Source organism: Nothoprocta perdicaria, unplaced genomic scaffold, assembly GCF_003342845.1.
Source record: "Nothoprocta perdicaria isolate Ctin4 unplaced genomic scaffold, notPer1 scaffold_278, whole genome shotgun sequence".
NCBI lineage: Eukaryota > Metazoa > Chordata > Aves > Tinamiformes > Tinamidae > Nothoprocta > Nothoprocta perdicaria.
The window spans coordinates 115,959-140,777 of NW_020455508.1; the positions used below are offsets into that span (position 1 = coordinate 115,959).

At 37.9% G+C, this 24,819-nt stretch overlaps 1 protein-coding gene across 2 annotated transcripts in view; it reads right to left on the reverse strand.

Annotated features, from left to right (window-relative positions):
• The window catches only part of PLD5 (phospholipase D family member 5), a 170,174-nt gene that overhangs the window by 59,708 nt on the left and 85,647 nt on the right, over positions 1–24,819 (reverse strand). For both annotated transcript variants that reach the window (XM_026041086.1, XM_026041087.1), the window contains exons 3-4: positions 12,378–12,546; positions 4,360–4,474 (exon numbers count right to left, since the gene is read on the reverse strand). In XM_026041086.1, coding sequence (XP_025896871.1) covers positions 4,360–4,474; positions 12,378–12,546 — 284 coding nt within the window. The remainder of the gene's footprint in view (positions 1–4,359; positions 4,475–12,377; positions 12,547–24,819) is intronic.

The following is a 24,819-nucleotide window of genomic DNA, read 5'->3' on the forward strand; positions in this document are numbered from 1 at the left end:
CTTTTTTTTTTTTTTAAACTTATAAATATACTTCAGTGAAACAAATGTTCCAGTGCATTTTATGCTGCCTGTGCTGGAATTAATAATTGCTAGTCGTTTCTCAGAGACAGAGAACAGCAACCTACCTCACCTAACAATGATGTTGTAAAGAGAAATTCATTAGTATTGTATTTACAGAGCACTCAGATACCACCGTGAGAAGCATCATAGAGGAGTCCATGAGGAAATTAATCGTTCTGCATTCAGAGCGGGATCTGACAGAGGTGCAGTGGATGCCTGGAGACATACACTAAATATGAAGATAGGATAGTACCCATTGTCCACAGAAATAATATCCTTTGAATGAGCTTGATCTGCCTCAGGCATTAAACATTTGATTATGTTCTCATTCAATACAATGGACAGAAACTTGCAGTTAYCTCATGTGGTAAGGTTAAGGCAAGTAGCAGTCAGCTATTCTATGCAAAATACAGCATCTAATATTGTAATTAAAGACTGGATCATAAGTACACATTTTGAGACTATTATTTCCTAATCTCAAAATGTTTAGGTCTGCTACCAAATTATCCTCCATGGTGCAATAATTATTAGACAACACACATTATCACAGCACCCAGAGGCTCCCATCATCACTACAGCACTACGTGTGCTGTATCTTAGAGCACTAAATCAAGTCATACTCCATGCTGCAGTCACTAGGCTCCTTTAGACTCCTTTCCATGCTTCACAGCTGGCTCCAATCAGGATAGAAAGGACATGATAAAACAGGCATAAACAGTGCCTGAGCAACCCACAGATTCATGGCTAGGTCAAATATTTGTACTAACATTGCACCTGTAAGTTAATCATCCGTTTTATTTTAGCCAATATCAGTTCACTTCTGCTCTCCTGCCCATATAAATGTGCTTTATCTGGTCCCATCATCTGAAAACAGATTTCAGTTTTCTCCTCTTGTTTATCAGGAGAGAGCACCATGGAGCTAGGGAGGAATATGTAGGGAGGACTGAGAAAATATAGCCCAGTTTTGGAAAGGTCTTGTGGCAGCAGCCTTCTATAGCAGTTCAGAATTGAGGAGAGGCAACGGGGCTCCACACATGCCCGTCTAGGAAAAATGAAGTATGTGCTTGTATAATCTGGCTGGTACAAGTACTCTTCAAAATTTGTGCTGAGATGTAGCTGTGCTGTTATCTATCATGATTCCTAGTGCACAAAAACACTGGTGGAGACCATACAGTCAATCAATTTTAGTTACTGCTCCTTCAAGTAACCACATATAGGCCATGCCACAGTATTTCCACTGTCACTTTTACCTAGGCTACTAAAATAGGGGAGATGCATCACATGAGGATGCAGAGAAGGTAAGTGCCCATGAACTGTGAAGCTCTAGATGTGTGGGAAGCCCTGGCTGCAGCAGCCTCAGAGGCTCCCAGGCAGTACATCAATGGATTTATCCTGGAGCTCATACCTGAATTACGCCTCATCCCAACCCTAGGCACCAGCCCACATGGCACACGGGCACAGCACAGGAGCGCCAATCATGCAGTCCAGTGACAAGAAAAGCAAGGCTCTTCCTTCTCCTCTGTGCTGGAGCTATCACCTCTTGAGTTGGCTAGGACAGCCCCTTACCTGGAGACAATCTGGCTTTGCAAGTCATTTACCTYGGAAATAAGACGTTGGGCTACACTTACCCAGCAAGGTGGACAAAGATTAAGGRGCATGAGAAGCTCCTAGAGCCCACAATCTGCACAACTGGCCCTGACCCCCTCCATATGACTGACCGTGGCTCAAGCTCCAAGAAGAAATGCTGCTTAGGAGCAGTCTGCTCAGTTTATTAGCAAGTGAACTACAGAGTAATGTGTAAGCYCTCCTCTGCCTAGTTCAGGCCACACCACAAGTGAGAGTTTGGGTCATTTAGTGAAAATTGTTCTAGTTTTTCAGCTTGAGCAAGCTTCAAAGCTTGGCTGAACTGCTGATATATTTCTGCTTTCTTTTCCCACAAAAGCAACACTTCTCATAGAAAAAACATTCAGCATACTTACTAAGATACATCTGAATAGTTCAGGGAGAAAAAACAAAGTCTATCCATAAATTAGAATATACAGGTCCAAAAGAAAATGCACAGTTCTGTTTCAAGAATCAGTTTCTAAGGATGCAGCTGTTGGAGCCTCACAAGCAGRGTCTTAATAATTTCAAGAGACCTATTTTTTGGATAGCAACAGCAAAGGATATTAAAGTATCTGTCATCAGCTAAGACAACAATAGTAGGTAATAATAACTTTTTTCCTGGTGATATGGAAAAAAAAGTCTAACCCAGTTATATTTTCCCTTTATTGTGCATTTATTAATTGAAATTGAGCTACATTTTTTTTTTTTTTTTAGTTTTCTTTTTTAAGATAGCAGATCAGGTTCACTTCTATTTGACATAAACTGGGCATACAGTGTCAGACAAACCACAATTTAGCTATTTATGCACTCATTTCAGCATAAGAGACTATCTGACATGTTAATTGAAAATGGCAAGTTAAAATTATTCATTTCAGAAATGTAGAAGTAARTATTTATCTAGCTTTCCTGGAGACAAAAACAAGAAACAAACCGTAACACAACCAAAAGACTTGAAACAGAGTTGGAAATGAGCCACATAATCAAGACAATTCTAATATTAAAATTTATAAAAAATAAACCAAATGAGGCAGAAACCCTTCATGATGAGAAATGCAAGAAGTTTAAACATTGGTCTTTGAAAAAGGGCATTATTACGCCATGGTACCTATAATTACAAATGTATYGATATCTTCATTTGAGTACCCTAAAACTTCCCTTTTCAGAAATCTGAATGAGACATAAGGAAAACTGAAGCTAATAAAACTGTAGAAGCCTTATTTTTGCTTATTAGTTCAAAAAAAGACTCAGAGGTCTGATTAATTCCAACAGAATTGAATGAATATGGGTCTGTTTTCTAGCTATGATTTTTTACTCACCCCTTTTAKGAAGTGTGCAGTTTCTGGTATTGTGTACACTCAATAAATGACATACAAAATATTTATTGCCTGATATGTAAATATAAATGTATAGACACTACCTCTAACCTTTTCTGACCAGGGGGAATTTAAGACATGAGAATCACAACTCTGTGAACTGGGTAAAGAGACTACTGTTCATAAAGATAACTTCACTGATTTTGATAATAAAATATACTTTTTCAGCACATCAGAAGACAACTCTTTATTTTATAGATGTTTTACAAAGCTGCAATGCCACTGCTTATCAAAGAAGCAATATGACTTTTGGATAGGTAATATAAATAATGGAAGTCCTGGAAGAGGCAGCATCAGCAGCTACTTCACTGTAATAACATGTCACCCTTGATGAAAAGATGATTTATTTAAGGGATCAGGAACTCCATCAATAACTTTTTTTTACTTACATAGTCAACAGAGTACAAGGAACTAAAAGATCTTTTCTTTTTTTTCTTTTTTTTCTTTTTTTTTTTTTTTGGTCAGAAAAAAAGTATTCCTTATTCATCACCATGAACGTATATTCCATATTAGGATACTGCTGCATACTAGTTGCAAAAGCAACTGCTTTGATTTATTCTTTTGAGATTGAATTGTGACATATACTAGATCAATCTATGTTAGACATGATTGCCATTAAAATTTGCAGGTTCTTTTTTCCATTTAAATATACATCCTACCCTGAAGATCATAATTCTATYATATAGAAAATATTATTTAATAAAAGATTATTAAAACTTATAAGACATTCTTTTAACAGTTTTTGAATTCTCTTTTTGTTTGAGAAACATCTTTATGTAATGTCTATTTAGTCATGTAGAATCCAAGTGTAACCTCTCTGGTTAGGAATTTTAACCTTTGAAACAAGGGTTACGAAAGCACAAACATTGGCAGAAACCTGGAGAAATACACACGGCGCTGAAAACTTAGGCAGTTTTTCTACTGCTTTATCATCAATACTGTTGATACATTGCTTTATTTTATTTTGCAGTTCCTCAAAAGTGGAAACTGTCTTGTTAGACAGCATAATAGCAGTCTTTTAGGTTGTATTACCTACCATTAGCGTAGTTTCAATGTGTTTAAACATCAAATCACTGCATCACCCTTTTACCAATCTTAAATTGCCAGCATTTACTCTAACTGCAATGATAGAGAGCTTCACTTGGTTTGCAAATTCTGAGCCAAAGAAAGCTGAAGAATTATATGGCCACACTACTGAATCAATAGCGTGTGTTTTTAAAACAACAGTTTGTGTTTTACACATCACCYGAGTCTGCATTTTAAGCAACAGGAAGGTAACATAGCAGTCAATGACATAACAACATAAAGACCTTGGTCTTACCCTTTGTTTTCAAGTCGTTTAATACCTTTGATTCCATGGGTAGTTTATCACTCACTAATTTTATCTCAATATTTCGGGATGCCAGTTCTAGCAATTTTTCAAAAAGACGTTGGCCCTGGGAAGAACATTRAAGGAAAGCAGAGTTTGTGAGACACAGAACTGTTCAAGCAGCACATTCAATAAACTAAAACATCACATTAGAACAGACAAATATATTGCAACAACTAAGTTCCTAAATGTGATGAAAGGTTTGCAACTCAAACAGTATTTCCTGGAGAAAGGAAAGTCAAACTTTCCCAGGTTGGGCAATTACATTCATGATAGGCGGTACTGAGAATGAAGTGTTGAAGTATTTTGTTATGCTACATAAACATATTTCTACACTACCTTTCTTTTAAATACTTGTTTGGGGTTTTGTTTTTCTTGTGTTTCTTTTTTAAATTGTGACAAAATGGGTAAGGAAAAAGACTTCGTTGTACATATTTTGTAATTTTTTTTTACATCATTCTGATTCCTTCCAATAGAAAATTATACCACCAAGAAAAATAATAATTTACATATATGTCATGTGCATTTTCTTTCTACACTGTTATAACTTTATCATTTAGGCCCTAATGCTAACACATAACATGACAGAGATCTTATATCGAACAAGAGGCATATTAAACCACAGATCAATTGAGGCATTTGTTTCATATGAACAATATGTAAAATTCGCTCTAATTTCTCCAAATCCATGAAATAAAGAAAAGGAATAGGACCTCTGATCGCATAACAGGTTTTGACTCTTTAGACACAGTACAGTATTTTAAGTCAAATAAAAATGTTTGATTAGAGGCATTTAAATACATAATGCCAAGTATAAACCAGCTTTACTTCAACTGCAGAGTTGGAGACCGTTTCCCTACCACTGTTATTTATAYTGCAGTAGATACCAGTTGCAACTGGTGCCAGAATACACAAAACCTCTGGCTTCAACCAGCTGACAAAGGCTCTGCCCTTTATAGACACCATGCTAGGGATTCAGTATAATGCTGATGCTGACTTAAAGGTAAAACCTATCATGTAAAGCTAAAAGCAAATAAAAAAATGCAATAGRTACATGAACTTTAAAACATAAGCAGGTAGAAAACTAAATTTCCCATGGAACAATGGTAGGCAGTTCCCTGCACAAGTTGCTGCCATTAAAACCTTGAAGGGCTCTTCCTGTTCTGTGGCATCGCGTAGCTTTACTCCAAGGCAGACACGAACTGCTTTCAGTGTTTCTTTAGGCAGCTTAAATACGGTTCTAAAGCCAAGGGGTGCTTATGTAGCACTGACTAGCACAACTCCAGGAGGAACAGCAGGGAAAAGACACCCCAGGTCCTGTGTTCACCTCTGGCTGCTCGGGTATCCCCCTCCAAAAGCAGCTCTTCCCTCACAGGCAGCACAGACCCGTTTCTTATGGCTCACTATTCAAGACAGCCTCAAGTCTGATATTCAAGTGTACATGACCAAATAAAAAATTATCTGGCCTTTTACAAACCAGATTTCCTGGAATTACAGAGCAGCTGGAGACTGCAATGGAAACAGAATTATTGTTTATGTTTTACTTTTGATATGCATGACTGCTTGCTGGCGCAAGCTCACCGTCCAGTTCACGGCTCATCCCAGGATGCACAGAGACCTCACAGACAACACACTTCTGCCATRGCCAAGGGAAGAGGCAATCGACAAGGCAACTGCACTCTGTGTCTTGTATCTATGCAGAAGTCCATCATCTACCCACTGACTAACTCTCATGGCCCAAGCCCTCCTTCAGGCTGGGGCAAGTCAAGAAGAGTGCATTTTTCTTGTGTTCAAACAGAACGCAGGAAAAAAAATGTTAATTTTCACTTTTTTTTTTTTTTTTTTTTTTTTTTTTTTTTAAATTACAATTAGCTAACATGGATGGAAAGAACAGACACTGCATAAAGGGTTATGTAGCAGCTCCATCTCAATCCAGGAGGCACCTTTCGGGTGCCCTGAAAGCGGTGCTAGACTCTAGCTGAGCAGARGACCCACAGCCACCAGGTTGGCCCATGGCACATCCAGCCCAGCGATTCAATCAGCCCTCAGCTCTTCTCTTTCACCTCCAATCTGACAACAGGCTCCCCACGAGCTGGATTGCAGGCAACTACTCACGCAGTGTCCTACTGAAGAGGCCATTAGCTGTTGAGCTGCCTTAGTTTCATTTTGGCAGAAATGAAATCAGGGAAAATTAGGGACTAATTAGGGACTAGGCTGCCATGCAATAATCCATGTAGGAACTGCAACTCAGGCTCTATGTGYCAATTTAATTTACTAAGCAGAAAGAAAAACAAAGGCACCTTGGCTTTGCCTAAGTTATTTGTCAAGCCCGGTTTTGAGTAGAAACATAACAGAAAGCTGAAGCACATAAAAATAAATATAGAAAAAATACGGATGGCTGATGATGAGAAATTATTTGAATAATCAATATGAATTAAATCCTAATGCATTAACTAGTCTATTAACGAAATGCTTATAAAGCACATATATAAAGATGATTAATAAACTGTTTTGGGGATGACTCTTTACAGTTTTCTCCAAAGTAATCAYTTTTGGATATTACTGCCACTCCTACCTGCACAAGAATATATTTAYCTATGATTTACAAAATCTTTGGTAGGTTATTTCTATTAGCATCCCTTCCTAAATAAGCTTGAAATTTCTGTACTGATTCTAGTTTGATTATTTTATATTGCCAAAAACAACAAGACATGCTGAGTTTTACCTAATCTTGTGTCCAACACAGCACTGTTGATAGGCCACCCGGCTGTCCCTAACAGGCCATACTACCAAATCAATGGGCCATGTTATGGRTCAATAGCCTATTTGGAGTGGGGCCTCTGGCTCACGTAAAAAGAACATTTCTGATAATACATCTCTTTTCCTGTTGGGCACATCAGAAACAGTGCGCCTGCAATAACTTTTTTATTTTGTTTTTGCCTAAATATGTTACCTGTGCTCCTAGGTGGTGAAACCTCAAATTGATAAAACATTTAAAGAATATAAAAGTAGTGATTCTGTAACCCTCACAAGCTGCTTAAGAGCAGAAAGGCAGACACTGTGATGATATATTTAGAAAGGTATAGCAAAATCACCACCCAGTACCAGAATTATAAGGAATTCCCTCTTCCAAGCAACATAAATTTTGCTTTAAAAAAAATCTGCATGCACAGTACTAARAGAAAGTATTAAGTATTCTTCCCTCATTGGAGTACACTGCCTTTTTGTCCATTAATATTAATTTGAGGTTCAGTTTCTATACTTCCTGACATGTTTACTTGTAATTTTACCAGTTTGTTCTATGAAAGGAGGAAAGGAGGAAAAAAAAGAAGAAAAAAGAAAAAAAAGAGCTGGGAGAAGGTCTCARGAGTTTTGTCACTGCTGTCAGCACGTTTGAAATGCGCCTGCCGAACAGGCAGCCCCGTGCTGTCATTCAGAGCACGGTGCCTTTGCGAGGCCCTACCCAGCCACCCTGCCCTACGTGACGGTGTTGGCAATCAGCAGCACGCGCTCGGCCTGCACACCTACACCAGCTGCATTTTAACAAACTGGGTATCTGCCTATCCCCATAAAATACTCTCCTGCTCGTTCACAGGAGCATTTAAAAAAAAAAAAAAAAATGAAAATAATAAAGCAGAAGGTAAAGCAGATATGTAAAGTGAGTGAGCTGACATTCACCTGGAAGCTTTCTCTTTAAATTAGCATACATCTGAAACATCAGTCTCAACTGTACATACTACAGCAAACTGGTGCTTTAAAATAAATAAACATTCTTATTATTAAAAAAGGCCTGAAACTGTCTCCGCAAAAACAATTTTTTTTTGCGGAGTCAGTCTGCCCACTAGGTCTGGCAGATTTCCCCTTGCAGGATGTGCTCCTGAGTAAATATAAAATGGAGGAGACATGAACACAAAAATGTTTTCTTTATTGAAGTAGCCCAACTATTGTGCCGTGTAATAACTTGGGTTCCTAAGGTTTATTCAATGTTTAGCAGTTTTGTTTCTGTGGAAAGAAAAAACTTACTTCTAGAGTTTTCTTCTAAACTTATTCTATATAACTCTACCAATATTTTCTAAAGTTGTGCTACGGTCACATCTTTGGGAGTATCTTTAAAATATCACTAAAAAACACAGAATACAGGCAGAAGCAAATAGCAAATAAATCACTGAGTCCTAAATTTAGCTTTGCTATTTAATGAAGAACAGAAAAACTCAAATGCTCTCTTCACATACTTTTAGCTAACTATGTAATGAAAAGGGAGCGAGTGTCAATTTTTGGCATCTCAGAGTTCAAAAAAAGGCTTTTTTTCTATATCTTGTTCTCTACCAGCTGCCTCTGAGGAATGCCATCATTTGGAGAGAGGTGTTTGTGTAAGSATGAGCTTATAGAAAAGAGATGACCATCTTTGCAGCTGCTTTCTGCTTCACATAATTAGACTGGAAGATGTTCTTGCCTTCCTTGTACTTATTTATGATTTAAAATCATTTTCAAAGAAAGGTACCTAAACCCTGCACTAACATTTCTTCTTCTAAACCAGCCAACTAAGGTCCTTCAGTGACACACATCTGAAAGCAACACAAAACTCTCACCTTCAGAAACTGCATTACAAGACTGCACTTGACTCATTTCAGGTGGAGAGGGAGGAGACTTCTCCCATCAAGTCATTTGGGAGCTGCCCAACAGGTAAACAGAGAGTCAAAGTCAGAACCACCTACTTTTCATTTCAGCATTGTAAAAAAGTGCAGCCAGATCCACCCTCTGACTATCGATCTTAGGGTCATCTAAATACCCATGCAGGCAGAACTGCATACCTATTGCAATACCAGTAAACTATGAGTGCAATACCAGTAAACTATGATGGGATTAATCCTTACTACATAAAATCAAATTTGTGAGGACCAGCTTGTTGGAACTATTAAATGTCATTCTTAAAAATTTCTAAGATGCAAGTTAAACAATGAAGACAACGATTGCCTGTGAATACAGGTTTTAAATTATCCSAAGCATCACAAAATCATCACATATCTTGATTGGCAAACATAGGATCAATATTCTCCTCCAACTAATTCAGGGAGTAGAATGAGCTAGAGGAAATCAATTGTGAAAAATATCGAAATTGGTGTTATCTTGGGCTCACTTCACCCTTCCTTCTAATGGGAAGATAAGCCATCTCCAAAAACTTACTTTCTGTTATCCTGTGATATCTCTAAACATTAGATTGCCACAGATAGTCACACACTTGCATTCTGCAAGCGTCTCCAAACCTGCCTTACGATCCAAAGACATCTCCTGTGCTGTCTTGAAAAATGCATAGCTGACAACACAAAGGTGCTGGAACATGTGCTTCCTGTGCTCAGTGACAAAAGTATGTGTGCAGAACCGTATACAGTATTTCACCACACACATACACGTTCATTTGGCCTCTGAAGCTGGGGAAGGAACACAGACTGGGCCAGGATGAAAGATGACAGCATCGTGCGTTTGCATTTGAAGGCTCCAATTCAGCAGCCTTGTGAATTCAGACACCTGAGCACAGCAGTTGTGACCTGGACAGCTCAGTCTGAAATTACTGCTTATTTAGAACAATAACAACAACAACACACGAAGAGGCATCTGTCAAGAAGGCGAGATAATCTTGCCACAACAAAAACAAAGAAAAATCTAGCAGTAACTTCCAGAAGTTGATATATATCGAAAGAAAAAAAAAATCTGTATATTTACATATATGTTAAATCACATCTTACATACATGTGTATGGTGTGTGTGTGTATACATATATATATATGCATGTGTGTATATATACACACACTCACATAAAATATAATTAAACCAAATAAGAAAAAAGCAGTCTCATCTACTCATCTATTCCCTTTCAAAATCCACATCTGTTACAGTGCTCTTGTCAAGAAGTTTGCTTTGGAGTATGCCTTCACTATCCACAAAAAGCACATTGCTAATTATACAGAAATATCCCTGTGGAAAATAAAAATCTCCTCTGTTTCTGACACAAGAGTAAGTAAAACTTATCATTATGCAYCACAGGACCTAAGTTTTTGCATCTCTCCCCATCACCTTCCCTAATACTTTTCCTATTTGTGGGCATTCATCTTTCATTTTAGAAGGAAGATGGAAATGGAGAAAAATCAATACAATATGCCCCTTTTCTTCCTCTCTTTTTCATATGCTAAGCTACGCATACATCCTCCAGGGCAGGGATTTCTAAGAAATGTAGCATTTTTGACAATTTCTTTGGTGATTAGACTGGCCAATTAACAGCATAGTTTTTTTAGGATGAATAGAAAAGCTTGATAGAAAGATCTATCAGCTGCTCAGCCCACACTGCTGTATAACTGAGAAAACGTTAGCACATTGATGACCTTCAACAGAAGCAATTACTTTCGTAAAACCACTGACAGGCAGAAAGAGATAACCAGACTAGAAKATTATGAAAAATACATTTCATTCACATCTTAAACTTCACTTTTGAAGACAAAGGGGAAAATCCTCTTCTTAGGTTTTTCTTCCTTTTCCTGCTCTGACATTCATTTAGCACTGCCTTATAGCTTTACTTTGCATGAGAATGTGGTACAGTGAATACCTTTGATGCTTAACTACTGAAATCCCAATTTCTAGTTTGCTATTTTTGCTCTGTTTGGGATTTGTTAGGCTCTGCTGGTTTTGAAACAAATGACATGTTAAATTTTTTCTGATGAAAACTTTTTTTAAAAGATTCAAGCACATACTAACTCATGCATATCCTGGGAACATCTAAGACACTATCTCTTTGAATTCATCTGCTTGAATGACAGAACATGGATTTTAAATTTCTTAGGCAATGAATTTAAATAAAGCTTCGCTACATAATTACATTGTGAAAAATCTCAATATTTTGATACTGAAAAAAAATTCACAAACTATATTCCAATATTTATAAGCATTCTGAAAGGTTTGCACTACATTTTCCATTTGGTTRCTCACATCAGGTTTTCACTCACTTAAATGGACACTTTAAGGTGGCAGGCTTATTCTGAAGAAAAGTGAATGTAAGCCCTTTAACTAGGCTACAGGCTCTTTTGGAATAAGTAAAATGCCATTCATTACCAAAAATACAGGCCATCTTTGATTGCTCTGGGTACCAGCCATTGTCTATCATGTAGCAAAAGGTACTTTCACTGCACAGCGTCAACAGAAATAGGAAAGTGATAAGTGCGTGGTAGAGTATAGCAGATTCCTTTGTTATCTAGTTGTCATTTTAACCCATTTCATGCTTGCTAAGCTGCCTTTCTTCTGGCCAAAAACTCATGCAGTGGAAAGGAAGGATACTCTCATTTTGTCTGTTCTGCAATACCTTAATATGACAGGGTGATTCTAAGAAAAAACTTGCCCCTACCACATTTCTAGCAGCACTACCTCTAAGAACAAAACATTAGTTGCCACAGCATTATCGCAACAAATGTACCTACCTCGTAGGCAATTTTCTTTTTTTTTTATTCCCTACTGCATTTAACTGAAGAAGTCTTGAGCATCCCCAAGGTTCATTTTCAAAAAGGTATGGAAAACCATCTGGCATTATGCTATTCTTTTCATTTATTTGAGTATCGGATTAATCCACATGATGCTCTTTTATCTGACTCGTTGCACAAATTAGAAAATAAGTATTTAGATTTAAGGTTATTTCCAGGTTATGGATACGCTAATACAGAAACAATTTTGCAAACTTCCTAAGATTATACAATACACCCTTTGTTAATATGAAAGTGATATGAATATATTTGTTTGATGTAGTCCCTAGTCCAGTAMGCCATGACTTAGCAGGAAAAACCTTACAAGATAATGCAATGTGTTTTTTAGACTATTCAAACAAACAGGTCTGCTATGAAAAAGGACTATAGCTCTATAGAATAGCAGAAAAACAAAGCAAACAAAATATGGTTAAACTTCACCCCTCCTTGTCTTAAGCTAGAACATACCTGGCATGCTGATGGATGACTGTGATTGAGGTCCCACTGGGAAGACACTATGTCAACAGACTTTTCAGCCATATTAAGCAAATTCATCCAGCCTTGGAAAAGAGACAAATGGGATGGTGCACTGTCTGAATAGTTGATCCCTTCAGGAATATTTTCCACAAGAGCAACCCTGAGAATAAATAAGGAAAAAAAAAATAACCACTTAACAACAACACTTTTCTTCAGGAAAAAAAAAATGTCCCAAATGGTAGAGAGTGTTATCTTTGGGGTCTGTGGTTCCCAATCTGCTCCCTGAGGCTCTCGGCATTCAGTCACCCTGCAACTCACTCCGAAGTTGCCAGTTGCCATGTTCTGCACTTCCCAAAACAACAAAAAGCAGAAAGGAAGCACTGTGAATGCAGGAAAACAGATGAAACTTTTGGAGCTCTGCACCATTAGCTGAAAACAGAAAAGCTTACATCTTACAACGCAGTAAACRAGGGGTCAGTCCTTAAGGTGAGGATGGGAGGAAATGAGACAGTCTCTTCTTTATGTCACCCTTGTCCTTAATTTTTTCCTCTCCTCCCCTCCTACCCCCMAGCATCCCCATACACACTGTGGCAGAACACAACTCCTGCCACTTTCTTAAAACTTTTCTGCTGATGTTTCACTATGCTGCAATCCCTACATGGAATCAATTTTCTGTTTCCAAGTGCTCCAGGGTACCTAATTTCTCTACTCCTGTTTACCTGCACAAAGCTCAGAGTGGGATCCAGCAATGAGGCAAARTTCTTTTCTTTTTGAGTTCTGTTCTTTCTGAAAAGCTCCTTCATCTTATTTTCTATATTGTTCAAAACACATCCAAATAGCATACATTCACATGCCTCCAGGATGGTAAGCGATTGTCGCAGTATACAGTTCCCTATTTCAGGGAAAACATGGATTGTTCCGCAWACTGCCTCACTGCTTCATTTCTGTAAGCTGCAGCAGCTAAAGCTCCTCTCTGCACTCACTAAAGGAGCTTAAAGAAAACCTCAAGTCAAACAAGTCTATCAATTCTGTGTTTAGGTAAACAGGTGAAAATTTCATTGACAAGTTAACTTGTACAATGTGAGTCCAGATTTAAGCCCCTAATTACTGTGAATCATACAAATTGGATTTAGGGGGAAAAAAACAGCAACAAAACACACACAGCTCTATCTAGAGATTCAGATAATTCTTGCTTTCATCATATCCAAGTACATCGCATATTTCCAGCCTGCTTCTATGCTTATTAACATCATTGTGCAGGTTTTTGAAGTTAACCTACTGAAAGAGTTGAGTTTGGCATTCATTAATACTGAAGAAAAACCTAGTAAGAATCTGTAGTAGATATTACATTCTTTCCTGTCTGGCCTAAAAAAAAAAAAGGCATAGCTCTGCCTTTCACCATAGAACTTATTTAACAATTTAATTTCCTAAAAAAGATAAAATGACATTGATATTGTTACACAACTGCTAACCAGGTTCTCCACAGCATAACTGGGACCTGCTAGTTTACCATCTAGCATTCAACTTACTTACTTCTATACTACAGTACCAGAATACTAGTAAATTGTAAAATGTTAAAAATGTTTAAAAAAAACCTTGATTTTACGTCTTCAAGTAAATTTTATTCTAAAACATTTTAACTACCTTGTTAAACTTTTCATAAGCAACTAGTGATATAAAAATTAAATGCTATTATAATATAATTCCACTGACTGTCATACTTTTAAAAATAAACCTACTTATTCTAACTCTCAAGGTTTTAGACGTATTTCCGCAGCATCTAATACAGATATGTAACACAATAAAACTTTCGTCAGGTCTCCTGATAGTCTAATCCATTTCTTTCTTTATAATTAACATTGCTAAAAGCCCCAATATAAACAGTAGTTTTCACATTCCCACAGTTATTTTAAAGGATGGCCATCTACTCTATAYGGAATGAGAGACTGAGGCACAAGAAAATAAGCAGTTTCTACAAGGGCAAACACAACCCAAAAAACAGAAGAATATCGATTTGTCCGAAAAAAAAAMCAAACAAGGTGGCAAAGACAAGAAATTAATCCAGGTCCTTCTGAGTCTCTTCTGATGCCCAACCAATCAACTGTCGATACAGAAAGATTATGTTGAATATTCTCCAAAAACATTCTTCATGTCAAACTCTTATTCCAAAACTAATCCAACAAGTATGGTTCTGATACAGCAATAATTTAAAAGTATATATTATTCCCTTAAAGATGTAATGGAAATGTAACATTAGGATATTGCCTCACATACACACTCTTCTAGGGGAATTAATGTGAACAAATGTGTGAGAGCCCAAGAACAACCTGGGAGGATCGAATCCCTCAAGGTCATTTCCAGTGTCTTGTAGAGGTGTTTCCTACGGGCTGCACTGTATTATAGGCTCCCTGAAAAGCACACACAACTTCCACTCTTCCTCTCTCTGTCTTTGGCAGGCTGAAATCTACCMAAATGTTTGGCAGGTAGGCCCCTCTAGACATCATCTAGTCCATCCTCCTTGCTCCAAGTGGGGTCACCTAGAGTAGATTGCTCTGCCTTTGAAGAGCTCCAAAATCTCCAAGTTCGAGAAGCTATATACACTATTTTTTAAGTTAGGGTTCTGATCTAGCCAAACARTAACATACCTGCCTCCTGTCACTGACTTGACGGAGTTATTTAGTCCCAAAAGAGGGGGAGAATGTGAAGACTACATACCCAGTCCRTATTTGCAGGCTCCCTCTATAGGCAGCCTCTAGAGGCAGCTGGAAGCTAGACAGAAGCCACTTGGGCTGCCTGCAGTACACCACTAGGCACAGGTTCAAGGAGAGCACTACCCCAATACCAGCCACACAGCTTTCTGATAACACTGATAATGCTGATAACACAGCGGGGAAGGCAGAACTCGGCCATCTCCACCACAGAACGCCATCCGGGCAGATTCCTGCAGCAACCTGTCTTCCAGGTCTGTGCTCTCTGCAAATCTTACGCTTTAAAGTGCAATTCTGAAACAGCTACAGACACAACTCAGCACTCTGCAGGCATGTTAGGCAGTACAGATACCATCAAAATGCACACAAAAATTCTTTTCCCTCTTATTGCATAGGTTAAAACTATTTACCTATTTAATGAGGGCAACAGTGGATATGTGTTAGGTTACGTGAAACTCCTCCCCCTATTACATGGGCCTTGACCAGGAACAAGGCACCTCTTAGTAAGGAAGCTTTTTCTGTCTTTGTTGGGCTTAACTTGCTGTTGACAAGGAAGATCAGTGTCCACTTTTCACTCTGTGTACCAYGCAGCAGGCCACCATGTTACAGCTAAACTAGCGATTTAACTGTGAATCTCCTGCCATTTTATAATTTGGTTTGACTACTGAATGTGTTCCAAGTTAAACTGCTCTTCAGAACAGATGTAATTCCTACTCTTTTGTTGTTGTTGTCTTTAGAGTTCACACACTCTCCTTTAATAATAAACCTACTCTGCCCATCAATAACTTAGCCAAGCTCAAAAAATTAAAGAATTCTAACCAAGTTTCTAAACTAAGTCATTTTGCCTTCATAGTGTTCCCTCTACTTCAGRCACAATAGCAAAAACCCAGCAAAAGTTAAGAAGAGTTTCTTGTGCAGAAGTTTGGGTTTGCAAGAGTCTGCAAAGGCCCAAATTTCATCAACAAAAGCTAAACTTTGCTGTCATTTTTGTTCCAATATAACCCACAAAGTGCATTTTAAAAACTGATATAACAAAAGCTTCCAGGAGAGAAGGTCATTCACAGACCTCAAGGAAGATCAGAAATGGTTGCATAACCTATTCTCCCATAATGGCATATCAACAAAGCAAAATTTAACAAATGTAACATGATGGTTAAAATTGACTTTCCCCATGTTCAAAATCATTAGTAGATAACCTTACACTTATTGAATGAGATGCCTTCCCTTCCGAGACTTCCTGATGCCTGATGTATTTCATCTTATTAATGCCAGTACAGGCTACTGTATAGCTGAATATTCTCAACCCTACCTCAACATAGATACAGAAACCTAAATGAAAGTTAAATGATTTTTGCAAAGTTATAGAGGTGGACCAGGGTCACAACTGAGATTCAAGCTCCTCTAAGTGAACAGAAATATGGTGAGCAGCATAATGATATTTAATTTCTAGCAAAGAATAGACTTTGACCTCAATAATAAGATTTTTCTGAGCTCAACTACATGACTGGCATTTAGTATTTCCAAGCAAATTCTGTCCCAGTCAAAGCATTCTCCTTCATCTTTGACAGTCCTTTTGTCAGAGAGCAAGAATGTTCATTTCTGATCTCACAACATTTTTTTTTTCCTCAGAAGGAAACACAGCCAGTCCTATTTTAGCATCTAGGTTAATTAGAGTAGAAAGAGGACCAGGACAGTTAAAATAGGCAWATGCTATATGTGTGTCCCTTCAATATACTTAAGGTTATCAGCAAATATTTACAGCTCTGTGTCAAGAAGTTCAGTTGAAATRATTACAGAAGTATATAAGGCAAGTTCTTTTCAAAGTTAAATATTCATATCATATTAAAACAAGTACCTGAAGAACATTATTCATAATGGTTTGTGTCAATCCATAGTCAAACATCAGTGAAAGTCCAACTCTAATGTACTTTAAGGTCTCCATGACATCTGTGTTTACTCACCATTACAGAGAAGAAATATAATATGAAAATTCCCCAACAATTTATATGAGACAAATGAAAGATAGACAAAGGATATCTTTGTCATAAGGTTGCTATGAGGAAGGGACAGTTCTACTCAAGTTCTTCCCCTAAACTAGGGTGATACTTAAACATACTTTCTTGTGGCCTCTTTACTTTTCTTAGCTCAGAAACCCACACAGAAGCCAGTACATAAGCCTCTGACCTGGACGAGGATGATTCCTCATAGGGTACCAGCTCCTTCTCTATTATGTCTCAGGGTCTTTCCAGACTAGTTCTTCTAACTGAGGCTTTTGCCATGTGCCTTCAAGCTCTCATCAAAGCACTCCCACCACATTTGTTCCTCTTCAGATCCTCTCATTAGCTGTCATTTTGGCCAAGCCCATCTTCTACCTTGGCTCCTCAAAAGAAGGAGCCAGCCACGGCTCCAGCTCTTGTTTCTCTAAGGAATTAGGAAATATCCTCCTAGATAGGGTGTAATCACCATCTCAAAAACATGCAGAGCAAACTTGCCTGCTGCGTTCAGAGGAGTSTCCCCCAAAAAAAGTGGAATTACAGCACAACTTATCAATACATTTCCATTAGAGAAAGTGGTAAGATTCTGCAAGATAAACATCCTTATCTCCACCTGGTATCAGACTCAAAAAAAATAAAGTATGCAGTGTATTTGGATAATAAAATGCTATAACCCATAAAGGAAAGTTAAATTTAATATTAATGTAATATTTACTCKTCAATTACATCTTTATTTTTTCAACAAGATAAATCACAAAAACAGTCAGTCATGTAYTTATTCTGTTTATTTCACTTTTAAATAAAACATGTCCCCATCCCCATGCCCTCTCAAGGAAATTCTTGGCAGAACATAGTGGTTAAAATGAAGAAGAGGGAAGATTAATTTTAAATGGATTGTGAACTCAAACATTTGTGCATTCAAAAGAAAGAACTTATAATTACCATCAAGCTGTGGATATTTTAAGTTCTATAGCAATCCTCTACTACTGTGGCAGGTCAGAAAAGAAATATATTATGGAATAGTTGTATGTCTCATGGCTTTTTGTTTATTAAAACCAGTTAAGGGGAAAACTTGCATTGTGCAGAATAGCCAAGACATCAAACAAGAAATGAGCATAGCTATATTTTGTAATGCTAAAAATAAATACATTACAGAGTGAAAATCTGTATGATATATTCCACTCCTTATTCACTCATCTTTGATATATGATTTTGGCTCATGAGAACAAAAGAACACACCTTAATACTATAAATTAAGAGTAGATTAACTCCAGACTTAATGAAGGCTGGTTTAACTACAGAACCAATACACTAGCCCCACAAAAACCTATGCTATATGGGCCCAGCTATCCTATATTACTTCCTGATAATTTATTCCATCATGAAAGTAATCCAGTGGAAGAGCTGCAATGGTGACATCCACATAAGAGTTTACAAGAAGCAGAAAAAAGCTTTGCTTCAGAAAGATACAGTTGTCTTAATCATTTATCTTTCAGCTGAGTCTTGCAGGATCCAATAAGCACTTGATCATCAATATCTCATTCCAGCCTCAGTCAACAACCCTGAGCTCCTCAATTTTGTCTGAGTAAAAGAGTCAAAAGCTACCAAAGCTTTCAAAATCATCTAAAGATGCAGCACCTAGAGACATTTAGTATTCAATATAACATAAATATTTCTAGATTGACAAATAAGATSACTTGAGATGTCAGAAAGACAGTATTTGAACCAAATCAGTAGAGTGTCTATTTGACTCTCCCCAAAGACTGATGGGAGCTGACATTTCACAATTACTAGTCAATATAAAGATCACCACACTCTGTATATCTAGAGTCTTGTCATTCTTCGCTTGCTGTCAGAACTTTAATGTGCACCCTATTTTAATTGAATAATTCCTATATTTTGATGATAAACAAATTTTTTAGTGTTCAAATGTATCTTGTATTACTGATCAACTTCTTGTTTGAAATATGCAGAAATTGTTCTCAAATAAGAGACAAAGGCACTTCCATGTCAAAGAAAGCAACAGTTACTTTAGACACTAATCATCACACATTTTCAAGTGCACTGGGTCTGAATTTAATATCTGAAAAGGCACAAGAACTCAGAGGTCAGGATTTTTACAACAAATGTTATTTTTATGCCTTTCTTTATGCATTACAGATACAGACCTTGGGGATATGTGTGAAACCATTTAAAGGAAAAAGACCAAAAATGGAAATTACCATCTGTTCCTTGTATATAAGGCCTTGTATATAAGGTCTTTCCTTAAAATACTTTATTAAGCTATTGTTAGGATATGTTCCAGTCATTACAAGAAGCTTGGTTGTATTGTGATGCATCTTCCACTTCATGTTTAAAACATGCTGCAAAACTTTTCAGTACCTTATCGTGTGCTGTAACAACYGCCCTTCAGGCAGTCCTCTCACACACAGCAATTAAAGGCAATACAAAGAGAAGCGTTTCAATTATGCCCTTCTTAAAAAACAAAACAAAAACCCACAAAAACCTACACTGATGAAGAAGTATCACAGAAACAGAATCACAGAATGGTTGAGGTTGGAAGAGACTTCTAGAGATGATGTCCAACGTCCCTGCTCCAGCAGGAACACCTAGAGCACGTGGCACAGGGCTGCATCCAAGCGGGTTTTAAAGATCTCCAGAGAAGGAGACTCCACAACCTCCCCGGGCAGCCTGTTCCACAGCTCTGTCACCCTCACAGTGAAAAAGTTCTTCCTCAAGTGGAGATGGAACTTCTCATGTTTTGATTTGTACCCATTACCTCTTGTCCTGTCACTAGCTACCACCCAAAAGAGTTTTGCCCCGTCCTCTTTACATTGTTCCCTCAGGATGCCAAATCAATGTCTGTATGTGTCTCAAATCTGGGGTAACAGCTGAAACACAAGGCTTCAGATCTGCTCTGAGAAAATTCAAATAGCATAACAAATGTCTCTCGTGTTTTCTTCTGACCACCACAACTCTGTCTTTCTTACCCTTATTACTAACCTTTTCCCACTTTACTTCCTCAAGACAAAACAGGCTGATAAATCCTGTGTGTTTGGTTGTTTTGAGGGGGCTGGGATGGTCTCTGCATCAACAGCTTGGTCTGATTACTTCCCAACTTTTCTCTCACCATTTTCTTCTCTAAGCTGTACCCTCCCTTTTGAGCTCATTCTCTTGRCTCCTACTCCCCTAGTCTTGCACTTTGTTTTACATGCTAAATGACCTCTTTGGTTTTGCTCCTTCTACTCATTAAACATCTTTCAGGTTACTTAAGGTGGCAGAAATCTTGGCATTGCTGTGAAAACCACAAGCCTGAATCCACATTCTCCCCGAATGTCTTACCCTGTTCCTTCCCCATAATGGACTTGTTTTAGACTGAAAATTCTTCACTGTCCCAAGTCCTTGTTACTTTAATTGTAACAAACACAATGGGATTCATCTTTAGTAAGTTCCTAGGAATTACTGCAGTAGGAAGTAGCAGCCTGTGTAAACCTCCACAGAGAGTACACAAATATTCAGGGACAGACTTTCAAGTATCGCTGCCTAAATTGGCCATCATTAAAACTGTTTACATGAGAGGCATGAGGCAAACCTAACGTGCCTTTTTTTTTTTTTTTTTCTCTCTCCAAAGAGGGTTTATGGATAATTTGATAACTTGGCAGCTTCTATAATAACAACAAGCACAGCACTAAATTCTAAAACATATTTCTAATGATAATTCCTTGAAGGTTTGCCACAGCTTACCATTACCTTCAATGAGCAGCAAGAACAGTTGCACTGATTTACAAACACTGCTATCCTACCTTCCAATGGTTATCAGTGAGCCATGAATGAAAAGTGTATAGGAAACAGTGGGTGGAAAGTGTATATAAATTCTTAGTTGAAGTAGAAAGGGTTTCCTGGATGATCAAGTCCATGTTTTTGCTATTTCTGACAACATTTTATTTATTTTCATTCTTAAATTATCAAAATGAGGAAAAGATAGTAGAACTGAGAAAGACTTTTACCTACACCTCTTATAATTGGATTTTTTTTTTTTATCTTGCTGCTCTTAAAATCAGAAATCTGCTAGATGTTATCTTTCTAATCTGCACTATCCTTTATTTTCAATAAAACTTCTGCCACCCTGGAATTTCTCTCTCCTGTGATATTATRGAAAACAATCCTGCCTTCTCGGATATCACTCTGCTCAGCCAAGTGCCTAAGAAGGTCTTTCATGAACCATTCTTAGAATCTCTGTTTTTGCCTGTGCCTATTCTGTATGAGTTCAAAATGGCATTAATGCTTCTTTTGCATTTCTGGATACAGCGTGCCTAATACACACTCTATTGTATTGATCTCTATGCAATTCTATCTTCTTTTATTTCCATTTCCCTAAAGAATTGTTTCCAGTAAACAGTGAAGCAACAAAAACTGTAGTGAAATCACAGTTAGACTATTGCCTATGAGTGAAAAAAAATCAAAATGTTAACCAAACTGGAAAGTAAATTCCCATGAGAAATCAAGAGACTTATTTTCATTCTGTTACAACCTCACAAATTTGAAAAAACTTTCTCATTCTCAGTGTGAGGAAAAGGCACTTCTAGCTCACCTATATTTATTTTCTCTCCTCAGATCACATATTTTCTGGCCAAATTTAATTCTCAAGATTGTGGAAAAAAGTATCTCTAAGAGCTTCTAGAGTCAGCTGTTATATTATTCACAGGCTTACTCAGAACACTGACTAAAGCAGCCCTCTGCCATTRCCTGCTCCTGTGTGAGTGCTATATTACATGAAGTTCACAGAGAGAGAGAAGATAGCCTGAATGAAAAAAACAGAGCAATTAAATATCAGATGAACAGTGAGATGCGTAACAGACTTGAGAAAACCTTTTAACAACCTTTTTCTGAAACTGTAAGCAACGCTTTCCAGCAGAACAGCAGACAGTTGAGGTAGCTTYATTGCTAAGCTGCTTCTGAGGATTTTTCCTTTTTTTTTTTTTTAATCTTTCAATGAAACCAAGATGGACTATCTACAGACCCTGAAGAATGATGAACTCCATGAAAAATTAACATAGGACATACATTTTGAAGCACAAAGGACAAAAAGATGAAGAAAATACAGAGAGTCTGTAAAGAGCAATTTTGAGGGGTAACCCCGAGCCTGATAAGAAATTGTATCATAATTGGTATCTGGTGGAAAAAAAAAAAAAAATCAAAGAAATTACAGTGAGAGACCCAGAATTAACAGAATCACAGAATGTGCAAGGTTGGAAGGGACCTCAGAGGTCATCGAGTCCAACCCCCCTGCTCACGCAGGGTCACCTAGAGCACGTGGCACAGGGCTGCATCCAAGCGRGTTTTAAAGATCTCCARAGAAGGAGACTCCACAACCTCTCTGGGCAACCTGTTCCAGTGCTTTGTCACCCTCACAGTGAAGAAATGCTTCCTTAAGTTCCTGTGGAACTTCCGATGCTTCAGTTTGAAGCCACGTCCTCYAGTCCTATCACTGTCCACCAYTGAAAAGAGGCTGCCCCCCTCCTCCTCCCTCTCTCCCTTGAGGTATTTATAGACACTGATSAGGTCCCCCCTCAGCCTTCTCTTCTCCAGGCTGAACAGACCCAGCTCTCTCAGCCTTTGCTCATAGGGCAAACCCTTATCAAAGATAAAAGAAATTGCCAAAATAATCACCTACACTACAATGAATCTTATGGAAGGCAGACAGTCCTCTGAGAAGCAGACATAAAAAGCTCAAGTAACTACAAGAAACAACGCAACTGCAGAAACGATCTCTAACCTGGATTCCCATAAACAAAAGGACAGGGCCTTCTTGCCCACGAGGGCACACTGCTGCCTCATKGGTAACTTGGTGTCAACCGGGACTCCCAAATMCCTCTCCACAGAGCTGCTTTCCAGCAGGTCAACCCCTAATCTGTAGTGGTGCCTCCGCAGGTGCAAGATGGTGTTAATGGCCTTGCCAAAGTCAAGGTGGACAACACCTGGGGCTCTCCCCTCATTCAGCCCAACCAGTCATCCCATTGTAGAAAACTATCAAGTTAGTCCAACATGACTTCCCCTTGGTGAATCCATGCTGACTACTMCTGATCACCTTCTTAGTAACTCTGTCTTCTCTGTAACCTTCCTTCCAAAGCACCCACTTCATTCAGCAGCAGGCCCACATTTTCCCTGGTGTTCCTTTTGCTGCTGATGTATTTGTAGCAGCCCTTCTAGCTGTCCCTGACATCTCTTGCTAAATTTAATTCAAAGCCATTTAATAATAAGTTATTGCATCTAACTTTCCTTCTAGATCAGAGCCGAGTTCTTTAGGGCAGGGACCTCATGTTTTGGGGGAACATCTAACATGTACTAGACATTAAAATAATACAGTCCCTATCAGATTGCCATGTGAAGACTACTGAGGGAAAGCAAAAAACAATATGCCACAGGTGTATTAATTTGTTATGTCTAGCCCTTAGTAGTGTTGGAAGTAGAAGCACTTGGATCTTCACCAAATAGTCTACAATTCAACATAGACTCTTCCTCCCTTATAATCGAGGACTCTTTCGATCCTTCAAAACCCCTCTTCAGGTTTACTATGGCAGAAGAGGGAAGGACATTTTGGAAACAGAATTTTGATCTGAAAGATTTCAGACTGTTTTCCCAAAATCAGAGAAATCTCAGGGATGAAGAATGGTGGAATCTTTTCCTAGAAAGTGTTACTTCAGTTATAGCTCATTATACCACTCCAAAACAAGCAAACAGCCTTTCGTGAAGAATTTCTATGACCTATTTCTCTTTAGCCAAACTCTGCCTATTGATAAACATGCTATAGTAGGATAAGTATGTCCTTGTTCCCTGGTCCCAGTGGATGCTGATAAACACCAAAACTGACTGATGAGCTGCACAGCACTGCACAGCATCTCCTAAAAAATGCTATTATTTACAGTTAAAGAAAGAAATATGGACAAATCTTGAGAAAACAAAAGACCTTATGACAGTTTAAGTTACAACGTTAAGTGGTTATGGGGAAAAGAAATAACAAAATATCAGGCCCTACCTCTCCTATTTGTCCACTGTCAGACAAAGACTTCTTGCAAGATTGATAGTTTTCCTGTTATATTCCCAGGTGCACCTAGTTGATCTTTGGAAAATGTGCACAACCAGCAGTCCAAACATGACCTTCACCTGGGGTGGCAGATGGGCATGATGGCAATGAAGCCAAACACTGGTTATCTTAAAGTCAATAATAAAATTCCTAGTCCTTCAGTTGGAGAAGAAATTAACTGTAGCTTAATCATTTTAAATAACCTCCAAAAAGTCTATCCATAAGGGATGCTATGGTAGTTCATTTCAAATCCATTAGCTGTCTGTTTGATCTCTTTAATGCTTGACTTTAGTTATTTCTAGCACAGCAATTTTTCATATCTCATGAGTTTATGCATATAAAAAAGAATAAATAATTACTATGCAGATAAATCAAATGTTTTAATCCATAAGCCATGAAAATTGCAAATGAACATTTTTAACAGTCAAGCTTAAATGGTTATTACAAAGAATATATTGTTGAGAAAAAAAAAAAGAGAAAAAAAAAAGGCCCTCCAGGATAGTTTAGTATCTGCACCCAGATCCACAGGGAGCAACCTTCATTAATGCCCCCAAGTTCGCTCTTTATCATCTTGCTCATTCTGAGGTCCCTAAGCACCCTGCATTGCTTTCTATGCACAACTGCCATAAAAAAAAAAAAAAAAAAAA